General features: G+C 39.0%; 1 protein-coding gene across 1 annotated transcript in view; it reads left to right on the top strand.

Annotated features, from left to right (window-relative positions):
- LMBRD1 (LMBR1 domain containing 1) overlaps positions 1-8,184 on the top strand; it is an 80,259-nt gene extending 72,075 nt beyond the window's left edge. Inside the window, exons 15-16 of the mRNA XM_055810758.1 lie at positions 6,964-7,055; positions 7,214-8,184. Of these exons, the coding sequence (XP_055666733.1) occupies positions 6,964-7,055; positions 7,214-7,333 (212 nt within the window). The 3' untranslated portion in view covers positions 7,334-8,184. The remainder of the gene's footprint in view (positions 1-6,963; positions 7,056-7,213) is intronic.
- Positions 8,185-22,351: the final 14,167 nt, after the last annotated feature.

Below are 22,351 nucleotides of genomic sequence, written 5' to 3'. Positions count from 1 at the left end.
TTTCCAGGTTCCTCATTAGTTCCTGGCTTCTCCTTAGCCTGCCAAATCTTTTTTTTAGCAGGATTTGATTCCAAACCTAGTGAGAAGTTCCTGTTGAATAAGGTAGGGGTTTTGTACTAGACTTTATCCAGCTAGACTTTTGGTCTGTACAGGTCTCTTAGGTGCTATCTCACTACCACTTCCAGCTGAGGGGGAAAAAAACCCAAACCCCCACAAACAAACCAACCAAAACCAAACAACTGGGATGAAATGACAGGCAGCTTTTTGTGCTTGTATGTTAAATTTATATTTAAAAAGTCTGCAGAGAGCTGCAAACTATTGTTTAACATCAGAGTGATTTGATACTCATGCTTCTGTAGTGCACTGTAGTAATTTAAAGTGCTGTCAGCCTGAAATGTTGGAAGCTTAGTGATTCACATCTCTTAAATGGGGAGCTATTGTAGCTACATACAACCAGCTGGGAAATGTTTTCAGATCCTCACTACAAGTGAGTGAACCAATTCCAGTTGTATGTTTTTCAACATACTTTTCGATCTGATATGGGATCAAAGGCGTAAATTTGTTGCAGAGTTAACCTTGGGACAAGCAGTGCTTGAAGCTCTGTAATACTTTCATGATCATGAAAGCTGAAAGAGCAATAACTTGACTGTTTAAGCAACTTCTGGGAAAAGTTAGCCAAGGGAAACACATGTAAAGCAGATTGATTTTTAGCTAATGAAACTAGAGAAGCAGTAGCAGAGGGGCTGGATTATGAAGTGATGATACAGGCTCAAGAGCTGAATGAGGCAAGTATTAATTTGTGTGTGTGTATATATTACAGCAGAGAAGAATATGGAAAAAATGTGGATGTGCTCAAACAGAATGTGAGAAATCACTTTTGTACAAACTGCTGAGTAACAGGCAGCTAAGAACATAGTCTTTTTTCCCCTCTTTAGCCAACAACTTTGCATTTGTGGCTGGGGGCAGTTGTTACTGGCACTCCACAAATCTGTTTCCAGAGAAACCTGTGGAAGCGATACATGAAATACAGTCTTAAACACAAAGTCATTGGAAGTCCTGGAGTGACCTTAACATTAACACTTAGAGCAATGTGGATGAAGATGTTGAGCTGTGAGATGATAGGAACAAGAGTAAGAGGGAAACTTGTAGTTTCAAAACTTCTGATATATCTGCTAATATCTGAAGACTCATGAAGCTTATTTAGTCTTGTCCATCTGAACAGTTTGGTCTGTGACCAAAGGCAGACCTAGAAACAAGTCCATGTTCTCTCTTGAGGTTACAATCTTTACCCAAGTATTTCTTTCTAAATTTTATTACTTGCTGCTGATTTTGACTATTTTGTTTGATTTTTATTAAATTTGAAATGTGAAAAATTGTACTATATATAGGGCTACAGCTTGATATATCCTCACTATATAAAGTACATGCGTCTCAGGATTGCTTACAGGACTGTAGCAGTCCCTTCTGGTCACTCATTGGGTATTTAGGCTGGAAATGCAAGTGTCATTGCTTCTCAAAAGAAAAATTAATTGGACAGTAGTGATGAATATGGAATATGGCTGTATGGGTCTTACACCATTAGACGTCACTTAGTTTCTTACCTAGTTTAAGTATCATGTGTTTTTTATGGGCCATTAACTTCCTTGTGCAGTTTCTTTGTACAGGCGAAGTTTAACTTTTTTGTCAGTTTGATTACTATAAATTGACTATAGCACTTTGCATGATTTCTCTAGTGAAATGTTGACTTGCAAGACGATCAAATAATAGAACTCCTACTCTGTGTATTCGATAGCCAGTCCATGGGTATTATGCATTTCTGTAGTCTTTCATAAGTGATCTGAGTTACAACACACTATTCTTGTCCAAGATGAGCTGTCCAATCAAGAAAATTCCTTTTTTTTTGGTTTTTGAGAAAGCATTACATATAATGCTGCAAAGAAAATGTTGCCAATTATAAAAATAATAAGGCTCTGTCAGAGCCCTTAGTTTATCTTAGTGGCTTGCTTAAAGGGGCATACCTATCTGGGAATCATTCTACCATCCAGCAAAACACTCGCTATCGTGGATCTTTCATGTAAGATAATCTAAAGGCTGCTCCATCTTCTGATGTTGCTTAGTTTCTGGTAAGTAAAGGCATGTTTCTAAGGCTGTTCTTAAGCCTGAAGTCTTTGCCCTATGCCGGCTTAGTCCATAGGAACCGTATGTTTTTCTCACATTCTTTGAAATATGGATACAGCATGGCAGAGAGAAACATTAATATTAATACTACTTGTAGGTGCCAGATAACATCTAGGAAAGTGTTTAGGAGTTGTGTATCCAGCTGTGTTCATGAGTTACAGCATCCAAAGCCAACTGCGCTTGCTCTAGATGTTTGTTCTATTTGTAAAAGTGCATTTTAGCTTTGTTGCAGGAAAGCCGTAGTAAAAAAATATAAGCATCTTTGAAAACAATTTGGAGGCAGTTGACTTGTTTTATTGTAATGTATAACTGACTAGGAATTTTGTTCATTCTGTGATATAAGATGCTGCTTGTCTTAAGTCACATAACCCAAATAAAGCATAGAGTAAAATGGGTCTCATATCTCAGTAACATGATGAGAAGTATCTGGAAATCAACAAAACCCTAGAAAGAATGTTTAAGATGTCACAGCTGTTGAAGTGCTGCTGTATCTGAGGTACCAGAGCTGTGCGTTAACCATCATCCCATATAAATGTTCCTATCCAAGTTAGATGATTAAACTGTGAAGCCAGATGCAGGCCCAGAAGGTAATGCTTGTAAGAAGAAATGCAGGTTTCCCATTAATTACACTTTTCCAGGTGAAATGTCAAACCTTTTGGAACTTGATGTATAATTCAAGTTCAGAAACACATTAAACCCTTTCTTGAAGTTCAGTTTGCAAGTTGGACTGCAAGCAGCAGCTGCTTTCTGCAACACAACTTTTGAATGATTGACAGCAGGGCATTGTGACACACTAAGTTTTCTTGGATACCTGAAGCCATACTGTCAGTGCTTTAAGGATTTGGAGTATGCAATGCCGGTACGTTCTAGCACAGTAAAGCTGCAGGTTTTCCTTTTGGACGTAGTTTTGAGTGTATTTTAACCAAAACCTGGGTTCTGCTTGAAGTAGGGTATGTAAACCTCATCTGTTTGTGGATCACGTTCTCATTGTCGTTTTGGGTTTTCCATCCAAAATAGTGTTCAATGATAGATCTGTCTGTTGTCTCTATCTACCTTCATGTAATGTGAACTGTGATGATTTTGAGCGCACACGGGACCTCAAGAAGTAGTCAGGTCCAACCCCCCAGCAGGGTCAAGAGCAGCAGTGTTGCTCAGGTCCATCCAGATGTGAATGTCTCCACAGATGTAGATTCTGAAAATTCTTTGGGTAGCCTGCTTCCATGTTTACCTATGCTAATGGTGAAACTTTTCTTTCTGCAGATCTGTCATCTGTTCTTTTCTTGTGCAGGTCTAGGGAGAATCTTGCCCTATGTTTTCTAGACCCCCATAGATAGCAGAGGTAGGAGTAAGACATACCTACAAACACTTCAAGCTAAACAAACACATAGTCATTGTATGTTGTGCATCGTAGCTGTTGCAGTGATCCCTTGCTGGACTTGCTCCAGTATGTTAAATGCTGCTTTCTTACTGGGGAGCCCAAAATGGCAGTGGCAGATGCAGTTCCAGTCTGAATAGAAGAAAGCAATCGCTTCCCTGGACCTCTACCCCCATTGGGGAAGCCTGGTATTCAGTTACATTTTTGAGTTGCAGATGAACACCGGTAACTACATGTTCTGTTTGCCTACTGGGATAGGAGGTCACTTTCTGCAAAGCTGCATTGTATCTGGTCCGCCCTCAGCCTGCACTATTGCTTGGTGTCACTGTTGCAGGTGCAGGACTTTTGTCTCTGTTAAACTATTTCAAGGGGCTGGTAAAAGAGGCTGCTTCTGAATCTTACTGTTTAGTGTGTTGGGCCTCTGCTCCTTGCTTCTCCCTAGTTTGATGTACAGATTTACCGAGGATGCAATTGTTTATTTGTCCAGTTGATTAATGAAGAGATAGAACAAGTGTGCACCTCAGTATTGACTCCCAAAGAATGGCCAGTGTTTTCAGATTACATTATTCACAACAATTTGTAACTCTTCCCTAAGAAACTATTTCCTCCTATAGGTTTTTGTGAAAGCATGCTGTATTTTGAGACGTAGAAATGACAGATTTCGTTATCTGTAAGTTCTCACTATTTGAGGTTTCAGTGTGTGACATTTCTTAGGCTTTAAGATTTGTTTATCAACAGATAAACAGAAAGATTTGTTTGTCCCTTTAGTTCATCTTAAACTAGCTAATTCAATTCTTGGAAGAAGCCTTTGTCTTAAAATATTAGTACACTGAGCCTAAGGATTCTCTTAATTCACCAGAATGGAAAACTTAATCAGTGGACTTGAAATATAGTGGACTCTTCTGGTGGTCATGGTTATTGGCATTTGTCATTGTTTGTTTAAAAAAACTTTGTCTTGAATGTTGGCTGTTTGGCTTTGCTGGGTCAGCACTACATAATATGCTGTATTCGGAAAGTGGTGGCAGTTATCTATCGGAGGCTTGGTAGCTTTCCATGTATTCTTTTGTTCCAAATGATCAAGATATGTTAGTAACAGTCACAGTGATCGTTCTGGATAACAAGTAGTTATCTTAATTTTGGTTATTCATTGTAACTTATTCGAAATTATGGCATATAGAGCAATAAGTTAATTAAAAATATCATGCCAGCCCATTGAGTATTATCTTAGTTCAAAAGAAATAACTAAAATTTAGTTAGCTGAAATTGTGACACATTCCACAGAAATGTTTTTTGAAGGTCAAACTGTTCTAAAATATTTACCATCATCTGCTTAACCCAATTATTGTAGAGAGCCATCTGAAAGTCTCATAGCTGTTTTTTAATTCAAGTAACTAGCTGGAGAGCTGCAGATTGTGTTGGCAATATTATCTGCACTTACGAAGCATCTTCACTTTACTGGCATTTCGTACTTTGTCGGAAACATCGCCTTTTCTATGGACACGTCATGCTAGCAAATAATGAGATGTTGTGAGTGGTGTGCTACTTTACAGTGTTTTACCTCTTTTGTAGGGCAGGTACTATTGTCTGGTGTTTAACAGGGGGTAGGAAAAAAAATAATTTTCCTCTCCATAACTGAGATTTGGTGTGTAAAACCAGGAAGCCAGATTCTTTCCTTGTGCTTTTGTTCTCTGCTAGTGGAGGTATGATTTCTCTAATCACAGAATGGCTGGGGTTGGAAGGGACCTCTGGAGATCTAGTCCGAACCCTTGTTAAAGCAGGTTCACCTGGAACAGGCTGCACAGAATCACATCCAGGTTTTGAATGTCTCCAGTGAAGGAGACTCCACAAGCTCTTTGGGCAGCCTGTTCCAGTGCTCTGCCACCCTCAGAGTAAACAAAGAATAATTTAGCTGTCTTGCATTGTAATTATCTGCAGAATGTGCCTATTTGTGTGTATATCCTTTGTCTAGTAGTTCTGAAATCCCAATTCAACCTTTTTGTCTGCTGATACCATGTAATGGATTCCAGAAATGTCTGCTTCATAGATTAGTATTTAACTTAGTGATTTAAATTATTCTGTTAGTTTTATAAAGTATAAGTCATTGGACAACTGCTGAAGGAATGGAGCTGTTTCTCTGTTCAGATATAGTCATTCTCGACACAGTAGGGATTTGATTTTTGGGGGATCATGTTGGCAAGGTCAAGAGGCACACTGTCCTGGAAAAGACCTGTCCTTAACTCCCACCTTTTCTCTCCCCAGGAAGTAGTAAGCTATAGTATGTGGTGGTATTGTTATAGCAGCTTGTTATCTAATGTGCAAGTTGAATGTTTAAATATAATATTTATCTTCAGAAACTGAAGATTGACAGCTTGCTAGGTTATGTTGTATAGTTTAACTTTTAGCAGCCATCTGAGCAGCAGCATATCACTCACCACTTTAGGAGGTGGGAAGTCTGTGCTTTAACTGCACCTAGTGGGTATTTCCAGCAGCATCAGAACTGAGGGAAGAACAGACAGATTCTGGGTTGCTCACTTTCTCTGGTGTTCACGTTGTTTAGATATCAATTTTTGCTCTGAAATAGGATTTAGATGGGGTTTGAAATAAATGAGAAAAACAAGGGATTGTGTTATACCTTAGCATGGACTCAGTGCACCCCTCCTGGTACTGGAGATATTTGTCAGCTGGGTTGCGTGTCCTGCTAGCCACCCTCTGACATGATCTGTGGAATGGTACAGGCTCAGTGTGCCATACAAGCTCTGATGCTGTCTGCAGTCTTAAAAATGCCTTGACAATTTGATTCTTAATTCAGTTCAAATATGCCACTTTGTTAATGAGAGGAATACATATGTAGTATTTTTTAGGTGTGCCTGTATTTATAGTATTGGAGAGGGAGAAAGCAGAGGGCTAATTTGTATCTAAGAGCTGACAGTACTGATAAAATCTATCTGGGTCACAAAAGGCCCAGTATGTGGTGGGATTTTTTTTACCTACACAACTGAGCAGTGTACCTGACTTCGACGTTTGCAAAACTTATGCAATCCTGGTAGAGAGAAATTTTTTTCAAAGTACAATCTGTTTTTTAATACAGAATCAGCTTTGTATTTCCTTCGTGTGGCTGCAGTTTATCTAACACAGGAAATGAATAACTAGGCTCTGTCAGAATAGGCAATAATTGACACTTCTGCAGGAGAATTTGTACCCAATAGTAACAAGGTTACCTGTGTAACTCTTCGTGTTACCTGTTTTCACTTTCACTCACCCATAACAATGTACAGCTTCTTGGTAGAGGAGAGTTAATTTGACTTAATGAAGTATAACTGTTCTTGAGAGCTGAATACTCTCCAAATCTGTTGAAATATCTTATAAATTGGAATTATCATATTAATTTGTACTGTTGGCTTTTCTTTTAGATCAGTGTATTGTTACTCGGACATACCTCTTTCTTCATAAATTTTGGTTCTTCAGCGCTGCCTATTACTTTGGGAACTGGGCATTCATTGCAGTAAGTACTTGGGTTATAGACATTGCTGAATTAAGTTGGATAATTTACAGTTGTCATTGAGTCATTTGCATCACCACACTGTCATTTTGATTTACATTTGTTGCTCTTGTATGGCCCTGAATTGAACAATAGTAACTTTTACTATTTTAAATTTGCAGGTCTTTTTAATTGGATTGATTGTTTCATGCTGCAAAGGCAAGAAATCAGTCATTGAAGGTGAAGTGGATGAAGATGATTCAGACACGAGTGATGATGAACTGTCTGCTTATTACCATTAATGAAATGTTGCCTTCAAGATGGAAAAATGTTATTTAAAGTTATGTTGAAAGTCATACTTATGTGGAGTTGGTATCCAAATAAGCATCCTTGCACCTGTAAAAATAGAGGAAATAAGTGTGCTCACTTAAAGGAGTAAACTGAGTATCACTGTTATATCAGAACAAATACCGAAACTGGGTTTGAATAATATATATAGAGAGAAAATATTGTTTATGATTAAACGTATATGTAACTTTCTGATATATACTGTGAACTGTTTCATCATTCATGATGGTTTTCTGTGAACTTCATTTTTCTTATGCTTCCATGCCTAACTTGTAGGACTCTTCTATTCAAGCTCATAAACAAAACCAGCTAAAGTCTCGCAAAACAGCTGGTGCAAACATTGCTAGAAAGAATTAGATGAGGTTCACACTTTCAGAAGGATGTGACTTAACTTTTGCATTAGTCTTGCTGGCATTTCTGGGATTCCCATATAAAACTATAGCTAACAGGAGACTGTATTTGAAGTATGCCAAAAACATCCACTGATGTGGTGTGTTCCCAGTCTGTGAAGAATAAGTCATTTTCATACTGTTATCTCCACTGAGTTACCGTGGGAATCTTCAAGTATGAGGTGGCCTTTGCCCTATCAAAGGAAATCATTAGTGTATATGACAACATGCAGGATTGTTTCAGTGTTTTAGTACAGCTCAGTTCTGAAACTGTCAGGTGCCATTGGTTATTACTAGGATATGATTAATTTCTAACTTTTTCTCATTAATGAAATTGTCTTAACTTTTCAATATTTAATGTCAATGTTGTCAACTTGTTTATAAGCCAATGTTTATATAAACACAGTTCATAAATGCTTTTGTCATTCATGTTGTCTTTGTAATGTTTTAGCTATATAGTTAGAACTGTGTTTCTAAGGCTGAAAAATATCTTCAGATATCCTTTGACAGACTCTGAAAGAGGAAAATGTTTACAGGTACAGATTTTTAAACTTATAATGCTACCTGAGGGAAACTATAGTTCATGTAAGCACATGAAAACATAACTTAGATAATCTTTTTAAGACAAGCTGTTAAATAGTTATAGAAATATAGGGGAATTATTAACGTCCTGCTTATGTGTTTTCAAACCTTAACTGAACAGAAGCTTGTCAGTTTTATTTCAAAAACAGTCTGCCTCTTCCTCCAGTATTTCAGAACAGCAGGTTCTCAAGAACCTCTGAACTTTAATTTAGTCTCAATCTTTCAATAAGTCTTGGGTGAGTTGCTTAGTTAATGTATGAACACAGGGAACAGATGCGTGGACTCTTACAGGAACAAAAGAACCCCTTGAAGTCTTCTAACAAGCCTTCTGTACTGACTGCTCCAATAATATACACGTTTATGTGGCAACCTGGAAGAATGTCTGACGTAGCTTAATCATAAGCTGCAAATATGCAGTCAAGTCTACTCAACTAATAGCAACCAGTCTGTTTGCTATGAAGACATTTAAAAGGACTGAAATGTATTCAAACACTGGTAGTAGGTGCTGAAGCTTGACTGGGCAGCCTGAGCTCCCTTTGACTGGAATTAGCTGAACGCTAAGCTTGACCATTGCGGGAAAGGAACTACTTATAAAAAGTTCAAGTAATAAAAATGGAAGGTGGAACCTCATGTTGACTGTCTGGAAGCTGCATCCAGAGGATATCAAGAAGTGTAGGTATACTTGCTTGTGGATGCCCTGGTGGAAAACTTACATGAGTTAATTTAAATGAAGTTAATTGCTCCGAGGGTCTCCTTTGTGGGTTTTGTTCATATTTCATATTCAGTTTTAACCACTGATAATTATCACTTCCTTCTTCAGCTTTCATGTACAGATTTATTGATTAATCTTTTTGGGTATAAGATTGAGCTGAGAGGCCCTATTCTGCAGAGATGTATCCATTCTATCAACTTTTCCCTGGAGAGATTGCTGCTTGTCTGGGGAAGATTCGCAGGAAGGTGTTGGTTTCATGCTTGTATGTTGCATACAGGCTTAGGAGTCACTAGCCAAGATGCCTGGCCAGTCCCTAGGTATATGTTGCTATAGGTCTCCTGTTTCCAGGCTTTTCTTCATTTCCAAGTTCTTCCCAGTCCAGTCCTGTTTCCTGTCTTAATAGTCCATATGCAGAAATACAACAATCTGCCTTTTAACTTATGGCTTTGTCTCTTTGGAGGATTCAGTGAGTACCACTTTTTTAAAAATTAATCCAGGGGTTAACCAGATTTACAATCAGCCTGTTGCTAGCTGTAGCTAGAAAGAAGCAGGCTTCTGCATGAGAGTTCAAAAGTTGTTTCAGACATTTGCTGTCCCTTCTGTCATACAAGCAGTAAATAACTGTCAACACTTATAATCAAAAATTTTCTTTACCTACCACATCCTCACTAAAGTTTCTCAAGTTCAATGAACCATTTGACTGGCAAGGTTTTAAAAGGGGTTTTTTTTCTATGCACTAATGTAGAATTAGTGAATGAATATAGACCCAGGAATTAATCTCTAATCGACTTCATGTGATGGTAACTGTACTGTGCCTTTAAAAATGAACTAGAGATGTTTTCTGAAGCTTACTGCGTGAACTCTCCAACTAATTTGTGCATCCAGTATCACCCAGCAAAGAAAACCAGCAGTGAAATTTAAGATAGCCCTGACTTAAAATACTTGGCTTTGATCAGGACTTGCAGGAACTTTTAAGAAACAGAACTTCAGTACGTTATTTCCTAGTTGCCTCTTGTGCCATCTTCAATACAATACTTACTTGCAAGTAAAACAATGAATTGCTTTTCCTCCACAGTTATCCCTGCTGTGGCAGCACTTGTAGTATGATTGAAATAGTTCAGTCACTTAGCTGTTAGCTATGAAATGATAGCCCAGAGTTTTCTGCAGGTTTTTGAGCAAAATTGAACTTTCCAGTCATGTTGTAATACAGTATTCTACCTTGTAAGCAAACATCTGACATCTTGAACTGAGTTTTCAGAGATCTCGATTTTCTGAAGTCACTTGAAAAGGCATCAGAATTTGTTTCACTGCTTTGATTATATGACTGATATTCCAAATACGTTTCTGTAGTGTGAGCTTCCAAAACTTCTGAATAGGTGTAGTGCTATTGGCAGACCTGGCTGAAGTTGTATATTTTTTTGTTGTACTTTTTTAGTCATTCTCTATCATTGGAGACTCATGAACATTTAGAAACTAGTGAGCCTTAAATCTTTCTGACACAACAAGCATAAACTGTGGTCACCAGGAATATGTTTAATAGAATTCAGCAGCAACATGTGCCAAACAGGTCTTCATCTTGCTGCTTGTTCTATAGTAATAGGTAGTTTATTTGGAGTTACAAATTATAAATATAATAAAGCCTGTAATAGTCTTGTTTTGTTTCTTAGCTGAAAGCTTGATGGTATGCTGCAGATTTCCTGCTGATTGTCAGAAACAAATGAAAAGCCTTTTCTTGTAGAGTGCAAAGAAGCATCCGCTACCTTTTTGTATTTTCTGCTTTGACTTCAGAAAAAGATTTCATAGTGCTTTTGAGATTTTGCACTGTAAACAGCATGTACCTATTTTGGAATCATGCCACACAGAATTGTATCATGCTCAGATAATGTGACAATTTAAGCTAAAAACTAATGAACCCTTTCAATGCTTATGTTTTGATTCTGAATAATCAGTGTAGACATAGCTCTTCAGGTTTTGAGTTGTCTTCTACTGCTTAGAAATCGTATTTCTGGGGTTTACAGCTGTTTTATGTGACTTTCTCAACACAAGTTCCTGAGTTGGACAGCGGCCTACAACGGCATTTTGAAAACGTTGCCCCCTTGTAGAAACTTATTCTGTGGTTTATCCTAAAATACTGATAGCTACTGGTATGCATAGCAGAGTCACAATTTAAGTGTTTGATGATTAAGTGTTGGAAGGTTACTTGCCTCCATGTAAGTAGGTGGTCAACCCATTATGATAGCACTGAAACACTTCTAGGTGTGGATAGGAAATAAAGCACTACTTTGCAGATTAAGCAAAAGAAGACATTTCCTGTCTATCTAAAATAATTTTAAATACACTAATATTTTTCAGACTCTTAGGTTGAAGATTATAGTTCATATTGACAATACATCTTACACTAGTGTAGGTGTGTTCTCTTGCAGCCTTCTGCAAAGTTAGCTTCTTGCAGATAAAGCAAAGAACTGAAACTGAGAAGCACTATTTTTTTTTTCTATAAATGTGTATTTTGACTACACTTCTCAAAAGAAATAGACTTGTTTTGATTGTGGTAAGATATCATTTTCTCTTAATATTCTAAATTTTAAAACAAATCCTGCTTCTAATTTAAGACACTTGCCAATTCTGGATAATTAAATGAATCAGAAAGTCTAGTGTTCTTGACCAACTTTAGTGAGATGTGGTTGTTACAGAAATCATCTGAAGTTGGACTAATTTTAATATCCTCCTATTCAGAGAGATTGCATGAGTGATAACACTTCAATCAAACTTATAGCTATAAAGAGGACTATTTCTTTGAAATAAACAATTTGAGCACATTTACCAACCATATTTATAGCTTTCTTCCAGATTCACCTCTAGGAAGAGTGATATTTTAGGAGAAAGACAGAAGAACTTTGGTTTCTGGAAGTCTGGTCTTAGAGTTAAGCCACACAGATCTGGTAAGCTTCCTGATCCTCCTGTGTTCAATACCCAGAAGGATGTGTGGGATGCTCCCTTGCAACAGCTGATTAATGATGAGTCTTAGTTTTGCTTGTTACAAACATGTCTTTCCCCCCACACACCACCAGCCCTAAGAAGATATGCAGGTTTCTTGTAAAACATACAACTTAAACTTTTTAAGCAATTTTGAAGAATGATGTCAAAATCCTTTTCGTGAGAATCCAGGTATCTTGCGTAAAGCTAGAGACCATAAGAACATTCAAAGCAAATATGATGCTGAACATGTGTGTAGTTACTACTGAAATTCAAGTCTGTATATGGGGCTTTTCACCAGAATGTATTGAACTTCCTGTGAGGAAGTAAAATATGAATTGATAGCACCTCTGCTTCTGCTAAGCTGCTTAAACATAAATCATGATGTTACTGTGACCTATATACAGTTTGAAAATTCTCCCGCATGTAGGAAGTGTTTCTCTTCAACCGTGAGTACTTCAGAGCTAGGACAGCAAGAAGGAATTGTAGTAATGGAGATGCTTGTGACACTTTTCTCTGCATCCTGGCCTGCCGCCCTGACCCTCCCCGCCCCCCCCCCCCCCCCCCCCCCCCCCCAAAAAAAAAGGCAAACAACCTGAAAACCAAAAAAAAACCCCAGAAGAAAACACACAAAAACAACAAACAAAACCAACCAACCAAACCAAACCAAAAGAAACCAACAAAACAACAAAACTTGCAGCCTATGGACTTATTCCCTCAAGTTCTTAATACAGTGATGTCCTGAGACTGGAATGTTTGATTCTGACTATGTGTAATTTCAAGGTGACTCTTACATCCTAAACTTGGAATCATAGAATCTTTTAGGTTAGAAAAGACCTTTAAGATTGAGTCCAACCATAAACCTAACACTGCCAAGTTTACTGCTAAGCCGTGTCCATAAGCAGAACATTTACATGTCTCTAACTTCTCCGAGTTGTACTTGCGCAGAATATTCCTTTGGAATGAGCCAGTGAAGAAAACTTCAATTTATTGTAAAGAAAAGTGTTTTCTGATGTTTTGAGGTGCATAGTCCTGAATGTAAAACAACTTATTTGAACCTGGAAGTTGTTCTTGGCATAATTTTGTAGAGTGTCGGGGGGGGGGGGGGGGGGAAATCACAATTATAAAACATGAACTCTAGCAGCTTCCTCGTTTTCCCAAGTATGAAGCAGGTACTTCTATTTTATTTGTTTTTCCCAGAAACTGATCTCAAAGAAATAATGATACTTTTATTTGTATCCTTGACTAGAAAAATGTACCTTTTAAGTTATGCAGACACTGATACCAGGGTTCTTTTAGGGTAGGATTTCTCGAAATGAAGTGCACAGCTCCTGAAGACTTCTGGGAGTTCCAGTTCTAGGTCTTTTGAAACGTGCTCCTTTACATAAGAAAAATATAAACCAGTTTTCCATTTCATGAAAGAATTAAGAAATATATATATATAAGTATCCTTTTAATGAATGAATGCTGTACATGCTAGCAGTTGTTACGTATTTAAAAATACATTCCTGAAAAATTAATACTTGACTAGTGCAGTTGTAGAACAGTTTTCAGGCTTAAGTAGTCGTGTCCTCAGTGCTGATAGGGAGCAGAGGGGTGCTGTCAGAAGCTGGATGGCATCTTTCCTGAACTGGCTTTGAGCATTGTGTTAGGAGGCTTAATGATAGAACATCTTTTTTGGTAGATACTGTTTTTAATATGTGATTCTTAGCCCTGTGCTATTTAAAGCCTGTCCGAACACTATTTGACAATATGCTGGCAGATGCTGACATCTGTAGGGAAAGGGTGTGTTTGAAGAAGCATTTTGTCATGGGCAAGACAACGACTGAGAGAAAAAAAAAGCTCTTCCATGTGCTACATCTACAGAATGTACAGCTTTCACTGTAGATCTCAACACTACATAAATTTTGGATAAGCTGGTATCTGGAAGTTAGATCCTGCTTTGCTCTAGGCTAAATCTCACTGCGGGGAGAATTAATGCTGCAGGATGGTGCATGCAAAACTGTCATTGAAGGAGCTTGTGGTTACATGTGCACAGGAGCTAAACATGGTGTGTAGGTTCCTAAGTTTTGATCTATAAAGAAGCTTTCATTGCTGATGGGAGTTGGATTTCTCTATTATATCGGTGGACAGCTGATGCAGTTAAAGATGTCCCTGCTCACTGCAGGGAAGACTGGACTAGATGACCTTTAAAGGTCCCTTCCAACCCAAACCATCCTATGATTTTCTTCATAGAATCATAGGCTTATTTTCTTGATGGGTTAGATCTCAAGAGCTAAACCCCAATTTTCAGACGTGGCACCTGAATTCTTTTGCATTTGTAGCAGAGGTTGATTAAAAGATGTGGGCAGAACTTAGTCTTAGCAAGCTCTATCTAACAGAATAATCCTAGGTATTTTTAAAAACTACTAATACATGATTTGGGCTACCAGACTTCCTAGACATCTGTAAGGTCACTTTTATGTTCAGACATGTCCTTTTCTGCAGATGTGCCTAACATCTGACTTGAATTATTTGAAATACAGCTGGGACTACCCACTCTGTGCAGACAAGCAGCTGGCTGTGATACCTGCCTACTACTGCTAGATCATAGTACTATCCTCAATTTGAATGGAGTAAACTTTTTTCACACCTGGAAAAGAATCCTCATCACCATGCTCTGAGGGAGAACTCTATATCCCTGCTGTTAAACTTGATGTATTGCAGACTTCTAAATACCTGTTGACATCAAAGAAGCTGCTTCTTCTGGTTTTCTTTTTATGGCTAGTTGCTTGGCAGAGTGTCCACAAGCCAAGAATGGTTGTGGTAGTCTGACCAGAGGGGGATGTGCCTGGTTGCAGCAAATTAGAATTTCTGTGTTCTTGGAGGTATTCCAAGAGGAGCTAGACTGGTCCTGCAGGCTTGAAAAAAGCTGCACTGTAACATAAAGCAAAAGAGCACTCATTCATCCCTTCTTGCCACAATGCCCTGCTGCTGAACAAAGGATTTGTCGTGCTGTGGAACCAGCGTGACCCATGTGATACGTGTGGAACCAGCAACTGATGTGCAAGACTTGCTGAGCAGACAAATGGTGCCAGCTCTGAGCGTTAACAGTAGAAATCAGCATCCCGCCAACAGGAATGCTGCCGCCTTTCAGAGCGGAAGCATGTCTACTTTTTCTCTTTAGAAAAAGCTTAAGATCAGTATCCTGACAATCTGGCATCCTCCTACAGTGGAGCAAGGAGCTGTTTTAAAGCCTTTCAACTGTTTCCACAGATTTCCGGTGCAACTACAGAAATCATGTGAGGATAGTTCTGTCTCGTCCTCTTAGCTATGTGTGAACAGTCCCTATTTTGACAGGCTTACTGGAGGTGTCTTCACAGTTCCCAGTAAGGCTCCCAGGTCTCCTGCCAAAGACACAGTGATAACTACGTCATTCAGACTTGGCAAATCTACGGTTGGGCTGAGCGAGTGATGTGGAGAAGGGCTGCTGTTCATGTATGTGGATTTCTGTCTTAAGGAATGTGCTCTAAATAGAAATGTTTCCATGTTAGTGTCCTGTTCCTAGGCTAGTGCCTGAACAGATCTTTGTAGCAGCAACTCTGACTTGTTTGATGCGATGAGGATGTCTTGAACTGAAGAGCTCATCTCAAAATAATAAAAAAAAAGGCCAAAAAAGGAACCAAAAAACCAACCAACCAACTAAACTCCCTAGCATATGACTCCTGATAGTGTTACTTTTAATCTTACTCCATCTGTTTCTGAAGGGCCTTGTGTAGTTTCACCTGTTATTTTTAAATTGAACATAGGACTTATTGTCATTGGAGAACAGTGAATTTTTTTCCTTTGTTTTTCAACTTATTTTTTGATATGCTTTTTCAGGTTTATCACCCAGTCCTGTGGGCAAATGGTCTCTAAAGTGCTTTGAGGAATTCACTCATTTTTGTAAAATAATGTCACAAAACCTCAGTAGTGTTGGAGTTGCATTTAAGTGATCTGTTTGTTCAGTTGAATTAGGTCTCAATCCTAAAAGAAACTACGTGCTCTTGCTGTACCGAGTGCCCCATTGTTGTTCTCTGACACGGGTGTATTGTCTGGACTCTTTCCAAAACTGTTCTCAGTGACTCTCTTGCAAATCCTTAGCTCTTCAAACAGCAAAGATTATGCTGCTAGTTGGCAGATGTACTTTATTTCTCTTGCATTTTTATCACAGCTCATACAGCAGCAGCATCTTTTGAAATATGCCAGTACTCACCCAAATCTGTAACACTCCTGTGTGAGCATTTGCAGTTATAAAACTTTACATATTGGACTTTAGCTCTCATCCGGCATGTAATTTAATAGTATTCTCCATACTACAATGGATTCAGCTAGCTGTTCTTTTTTTCTGCTGTCCTGAAGAGGATCCTGCCCTGTAGTCGGCTGTGGTGGCTGTCGTCAATATGAAGAAAAGCGAGCATCTGATGCACTCCAGTGGGGAGTGTGGTAGAGTATCTCCGAAGTTGCCCAGCCCCAGCAAGCCATATCCACTTTTTAACTGTCTTTAAAGCACTTCTAGTTGTTTGTTGGCTGCTGTTCGTCTTTCTCAAGAGCTAGTAATGAGTCATATTGCTTGCATCTTATGTTCATATGATTAGTTCTTAGTTACGAGAAATGCTTTTCTACAGTGACAATGAAGCTTGATTTTTATTTATTTTTTTTTTAAATTTCCTATGGTATAAACTGTTGCCTCAGACTATTAAGATTATTTTTATTATGGCTTGTCTTGCCCCAGAGAAAGGAATGTTAAATGTAATTGTTGTAAGTGTGTGTACACCTCTCTACCATTTTTGGTGTAGCATGTAAAGTGTAGTGTAAACTATCTTGCATTTAAACATACCTTGAATTATCAGAAGTCAAAATTACCAAAACAGTGAGGGATCTCTCACTCTTGAATCATATATATATATATAAAAAATTATTTAATTTTTTTTTAACCGGTGAAATAAAAAGAGTATATGTCTACATAAGTGAAACAGTGCCCATTTGAATTTAGAACCATCACACCTTGTCCCTTGTGTAAGGAAGGAACAGGATAAGGATGAAAGTGAGTCATGCTGAACTGCTTTAATAGCTTGCTGCCAAAAGGGGCACACTCTGGATATTCCTACTGCATCTAGCGCTTGCCTAATCTGTTTGTGAGCTGATGCAGTTTGCTACTGAAATAGCAAAAATAAACAGACACTAGGAGATGAAAAGGAGGGAGGAGGGCTGCGTAACTGGAGTGGGGGAATGAGGCAGGGAAGGATAGCAACAGCCCTTCTCAGGACAGCCAGCAAGTTGCTCATCGGATCACATTGGAGGTCTCTGGAAGAAAGATTGTCCATCCTTGGAAGACTCCAGAAAGACAGCTGTGCAAACTAATGTGCTCTACCAAAAACGAGGAAGGTCCATGTCAGGGCTGCAGACTCAGATATGAAGGTGGGTATGATGCTCTCTTAACCAATCTGGTGGTGAGTTATCTAGTTAAGGGAGACCAATGTCCTAGGAAAGTTGAGTTGCCAAAGGCTGCTTTTCTTGTCCCTTCTCTTCTTCTGCCTCTGGCTCTTATCACACCCTAATCTTACTTAATCTTTACTTCTGAACTGGTAGTATGTAGTGTTGTTTTTAAATAATTATTAGATCTTCCGGGAGTGTTTTGCCATACCATGACTTGAATTAAATGTGATCTAAGCGGCAAGTTGATTATGTGCTGTTTTTCATGCAAAGGTTCAGTACATTCAGGTATCCAAAGAGCAACAGACTTGCATGGACTAGGGAACAACTGTTACCCACAGGGAGGGAAGCAAAACTTTTTTGACAGGTCACCATTAAAAGAGTTCTTGGATGGTGCTGAGGCATTGCAGTGCACAGTTGCTCCTTGAGGGTCCACAAGGAACTGATCAGACAGATGAACCAGCTTGGTGTCACCTGCCTGTTCCTTAGCAAGTGAGCGCACTTGCACGGCTTGAGCAGGTGGGCTTACAGCTAGCTGTGGAGTAAGCCAGGCTGCGTTTCATGCCGCACGGAGGAGCCCAGGATCATCTTTGAGGCAAAGGTGAAAGGGGGGGGTGGGGTGGTGGTTAATTGCAATAGAATATAATCCTGTAAATATCAGTAAGTAAACAGGGAAAGACTCCTCTGTGACTCAGAATGGGTCTCAACATGCATTGACAAGACCATCAGAGGATCTACTATGCTCTTATTTTGCTAGCCTTCACTGAAAGGGTCCCATGGCTGACTTCTGTGGGCTGATGGCTGAAAGATTTAATTCAGTGATGAAATGGTAAAATGCAGATTTGAATAAAGATGGAACAGATTTAAGAGGGTGCTTTAAGATGCTTTAAGATGGGTTAAGCCTGTTGAACTTTATCTTCAGAGCAAACTCTCCCCCTGCTTCTGTCCTGTCCCTGCCACACCACCACCCCAACGAGGCTGAACTGATGTCAGTCCCTTTCAGTTATTTTGGGGAATTCAGTGACGATGTGTCAAAACAATGAAAAAAAGAGAAAGTCTAGTGTTTCTTTCACTTGGAGAGTTGAAGGTAGTAGTCAGAAAACTCTAGCCCAGTCAGTTTCCAAGAAAACTGTGTAATTGCTAAGTACCTGGAAGTTTGCCAGCAGCTAAATCTCCATCGATTATTACTTAAATCAATTTTCTACCCTGAGAAAGGTATGGGCATTGGAGACAAAGCAAAAGTTCTGGCTTTAGTAAAGCATTTTGTCAGTCTTGATGGCTTTCTGATAAGTGATCTCAGGAAACCTACTTGTGGGTAAATGCAAAAGTGGTTGGAGAATTGTGCTCAGATGTTAACTGATCATCAATAAACTAAGAAAAAAATATGCCAAGTTGAGTATTGTTGTTTGTCCTGGATCCACTGTTACACAAAAGTAACACTATGGATAGACCTGGTGATGGAACAGAAGGTAAATTTACAAAACTTGCAGATAATTTAAGTGTGGGCAGGCGTGCAAGCACTGTAGAATTAAAGAAAAGATTTAAAATGTTCTGACAAATAACAGGAACGAGTGATGTTTTCAGGCAGAAAGCCAAAATGAACAAGTGGCTACCAGTTTCTAGTTTAGACTGTGCATTACAAGTGAAACAAGTAGAGCTTGTGGCTACTATCTTTGTCATTGCCTAACACATTGATGGGAACACATAAGTAGCTGAATTGCAAGAACTGAGAAATCATTGTTTTGCTTGACAATCTTAAGGCTTGAAGTATTTCTTGCTGCTCTGGGTACTGCATTTCAGAAGCACGTAAGCAAATGGGAGTAAATTCTTGGAAGGGTAATAGGAATTACTAGGTGTCACAATGACTTACTGGGACAGGATGGATGAACTTCTGGGAAAACTGTTCCGATACAAGAACAGTGAAGTACTGGAACGTAGTTTAGGGAAGTTATGAAGTCCTTCATGGAAGATTGTCTAGCCTGTTCTTTAGACATCTGTTGAAGGAAAGTATCTGTCTTTACTGGGTCAAGGATCTGCAAGATCCTGCATTATGCTTCCAAATGCTTAAGCTCTTAAATAAAGTCTTGCAGTCATGCTAACCAGCACATATTGGAGCACGTATGTCTAATATCTCTTGTGAAAGTCTCTTGTTTGTGGACAATGCTTCTAACCTGCAGTTCAATATTTTCTAGTAGTCTATCTTACCTCCCTCAGGTAAGAGTCAGTGAGAAGGAGACTGGAGCATACTTTTTATAGCACGGTGGTATTTCCACATTGATTTGAAGTAGTTGTTGGTGTTCCAGGTTATGGGTGTTCTAGATGCTGAACTCCTACTGTAGAAAGAAGTGGCCCTTCTGAAGTTATTTCCCCATTACAGGTGTTTGTACAACAAGTAATTCACTTATTTTCAAATATTGTCAAGGAGTAGATAAAAAAATTGCTACTCTGACTTCAGGTGATATCTCTTTAAGAGGGAAGACCAAGGCTGAATATCCACAGCTAGTAACTGCCAAGCAATGGAGATAAATTGGGACAGAAAATAGATCTCTGAAAAGCTGTGAATCAATTTTAGTGACTTAAAAACACTAATGGAAACAGGTTGATTTGGGACAGAATTTCTGAAAGTTAAGCAAATAGTTTAAAGAAAATCAAATTGTGACAATATGCTGTAGTTAAGTGATGCACCTCCCCTCTCCCTCCTCACCCCCCCTTTTAAAGAGTATTTGTATTCCTGTTTTCACACTGGGATGCTGATAACAAGAGCTATTCATTTACGGACAGCAAGAAAATGTTATCCATAGAAGAAAGTGTAGAAAAATGTTGGGGGGGGGCGCGGGGGGGGGGCAGAAATGCAACTGTTTTGATGACTTAGTCTTGATAGGTTAAACATTCATCTTGGCTGTTTGTGCATTGCTTACAAATAAGCTTGCTTATGTTCCAGTCTTGGGAAATAAATTTAAGATATTTTATGATTTTTTGACTCCTTGTTGTACCCCTATGAAAGGCAGATAACAACCTTTTCCATCTTTTCTGGAATTTCTTCTATTTACAACCCTGACTGCATTAGTTCTAATATGTAAGAACAGATAAAGAACACAAGGATAGCTGAAGTGTGGGTCAGACCAAATATCTGTATAGTGCGGGATCCTGAAAGCTCGAGGAAGGAGATAAAAATATGGTGAGTGTGTAGTGATGCTTTCTAAAACATCTTCACAGTATCCAGTGGTTCATTTGGATCTTGCCTTTTCTTTCATGTCCAGCCATAATTCTTGCCTCTTTTGTCTTTTCATTTGGGTTGGTCTTTCTCTTCTGACTGTTGTATGTATGGGAGATTGTTATCATTAGCAAGGAACAGCATCTATCTCATTTTGCCCTGGACTTTCTCATATGGCTCTCCTACACTTAGTAATTTGAATCCGTTTTCACGTGCTGCTTTTTTCAAATTTTAAGCTGCTGAACAGTTTGTGAGTTCTTTTCCTTTATCTGCTCAAGAATTCTTTTCTCTGTGCTTTTACTGTCATTAAGAACTGCAAAAATCTCTCCCATCCCCATCATCATTTTACTCGTTTCCTAGTTATCCTAGCTAGCAAATTTTGTTTTGACAACTACATTCTTAAAATCTGTGTTCCGACTTCATTGCCTAACTAAAGATGCATTACAAGTATCATTCCATAATTACTTGCACACAAATTTGCCTCTTACGGTCACCTTTTTTGACTTTTTTTTCCAGTTTATGTGAATCAGCTATAGGAAAATCTTCCTCTTCTTGTTTTCTCCTACTTGGAAGAGGTGGTCTGCTATGTTTAAGACATTGATGAAGAATCTTCATTTTATTGTACTTGTTTCTACAACAGAGATCTAGGAACTAAATCATCACTGTTGGGCACTTCAGACACTTCCAAAAGGTCTAAAAAAACCCCAACACGTTACTTCTCTCATCTGCCTGGTGTGGTACTCTGAAGTAGACCTGACACCATCATGGAGGGCTTGGGTTTTCCTTTTTTCTTCCCTTCATGTCCCTTGGTTTTATTGGTTTGGGCACAGTGCCAGTCCAATGTATTTGTATTCAGTTGGTTTACTGCCTAAACAAAGGAGTGTTGTTACAACCTCATCTACTGTTTAGACATAAGTAACAGTAATTGGAAAAAAGAGGTGCATGGGGCTGTGGATTAGGTATAGGTGTAACTGAAGTCCTCACCTGGAAGATACAGTTTTGGTCTTCCTTTTAGTCGTATTTAAACCATAGCCTTGTCCTCAGATCTCTCAGCTGTGTGTTCTATTTTTCAGGCTGGTGGCAGTCTTAGCCAGAGTTTCAGCCTCTGCTGCCTGAACTCGTTCTTCTCTAAGATAGCTACTAAAGGAGGGGTTTACGCTTGTCTCTCTTACCAGTGCCCTTGGTCACTTAACTTACAGTGAATATCGTTCTTTGTAGCCTAGCTGTAGTGGCTTGGATGATGGCCAGCAACTAAGCACCAATGTAGTTGCTCACTTACTCCCCGCCCCCCGCCCCCCCGCACACACGCCGTGCCAGGATAGGGGAGAGAATCAGAAGACCAAGACTGGAAAAACCTATGGCTTGAGATAAAGACAGTTTAATAGGTGAAACAGATATGTGCACCCAAGCAAAGTGAAATAAGGAATTTATTCATTGCTTCCTATCAGCAGGCAGATGTTCAGCTGCTTCCTGGACAGCAGAACTTCATCATGTGTAATGGTTACTTGGGAAGACAAATGCCTTAACCATGAACATCCTCTCTGCCTCCTCCTCTCCCCATGTTTTTATTGGTGACTACCATGTCATATGTGTGGGATATCTCTTTGGTCACTTGGGGTCAGCTGTCCTCTGCAATTCTTGCCCACCC

The sequence above is a fragment of the Falco peregrinus genome, chromosome 7 (genome assembly GCF_023634155.1).
Source record: "Falco peregrinus isolate bFalPer1 chromosome 7, bFalPer1.pri, whole genome shotgun sequence".
In the NCBI taxonomy this organism is placed as follows: Eukaryota; Metazoa; Chordata; class Aves; order Falconiformes; family Falconidae; genus Falco; species Falco peregrinus.
Note: the sequence above shows the minus strand (reverse complement) of the source record. Positions and strands in the feature narration are given on the sequence as shown.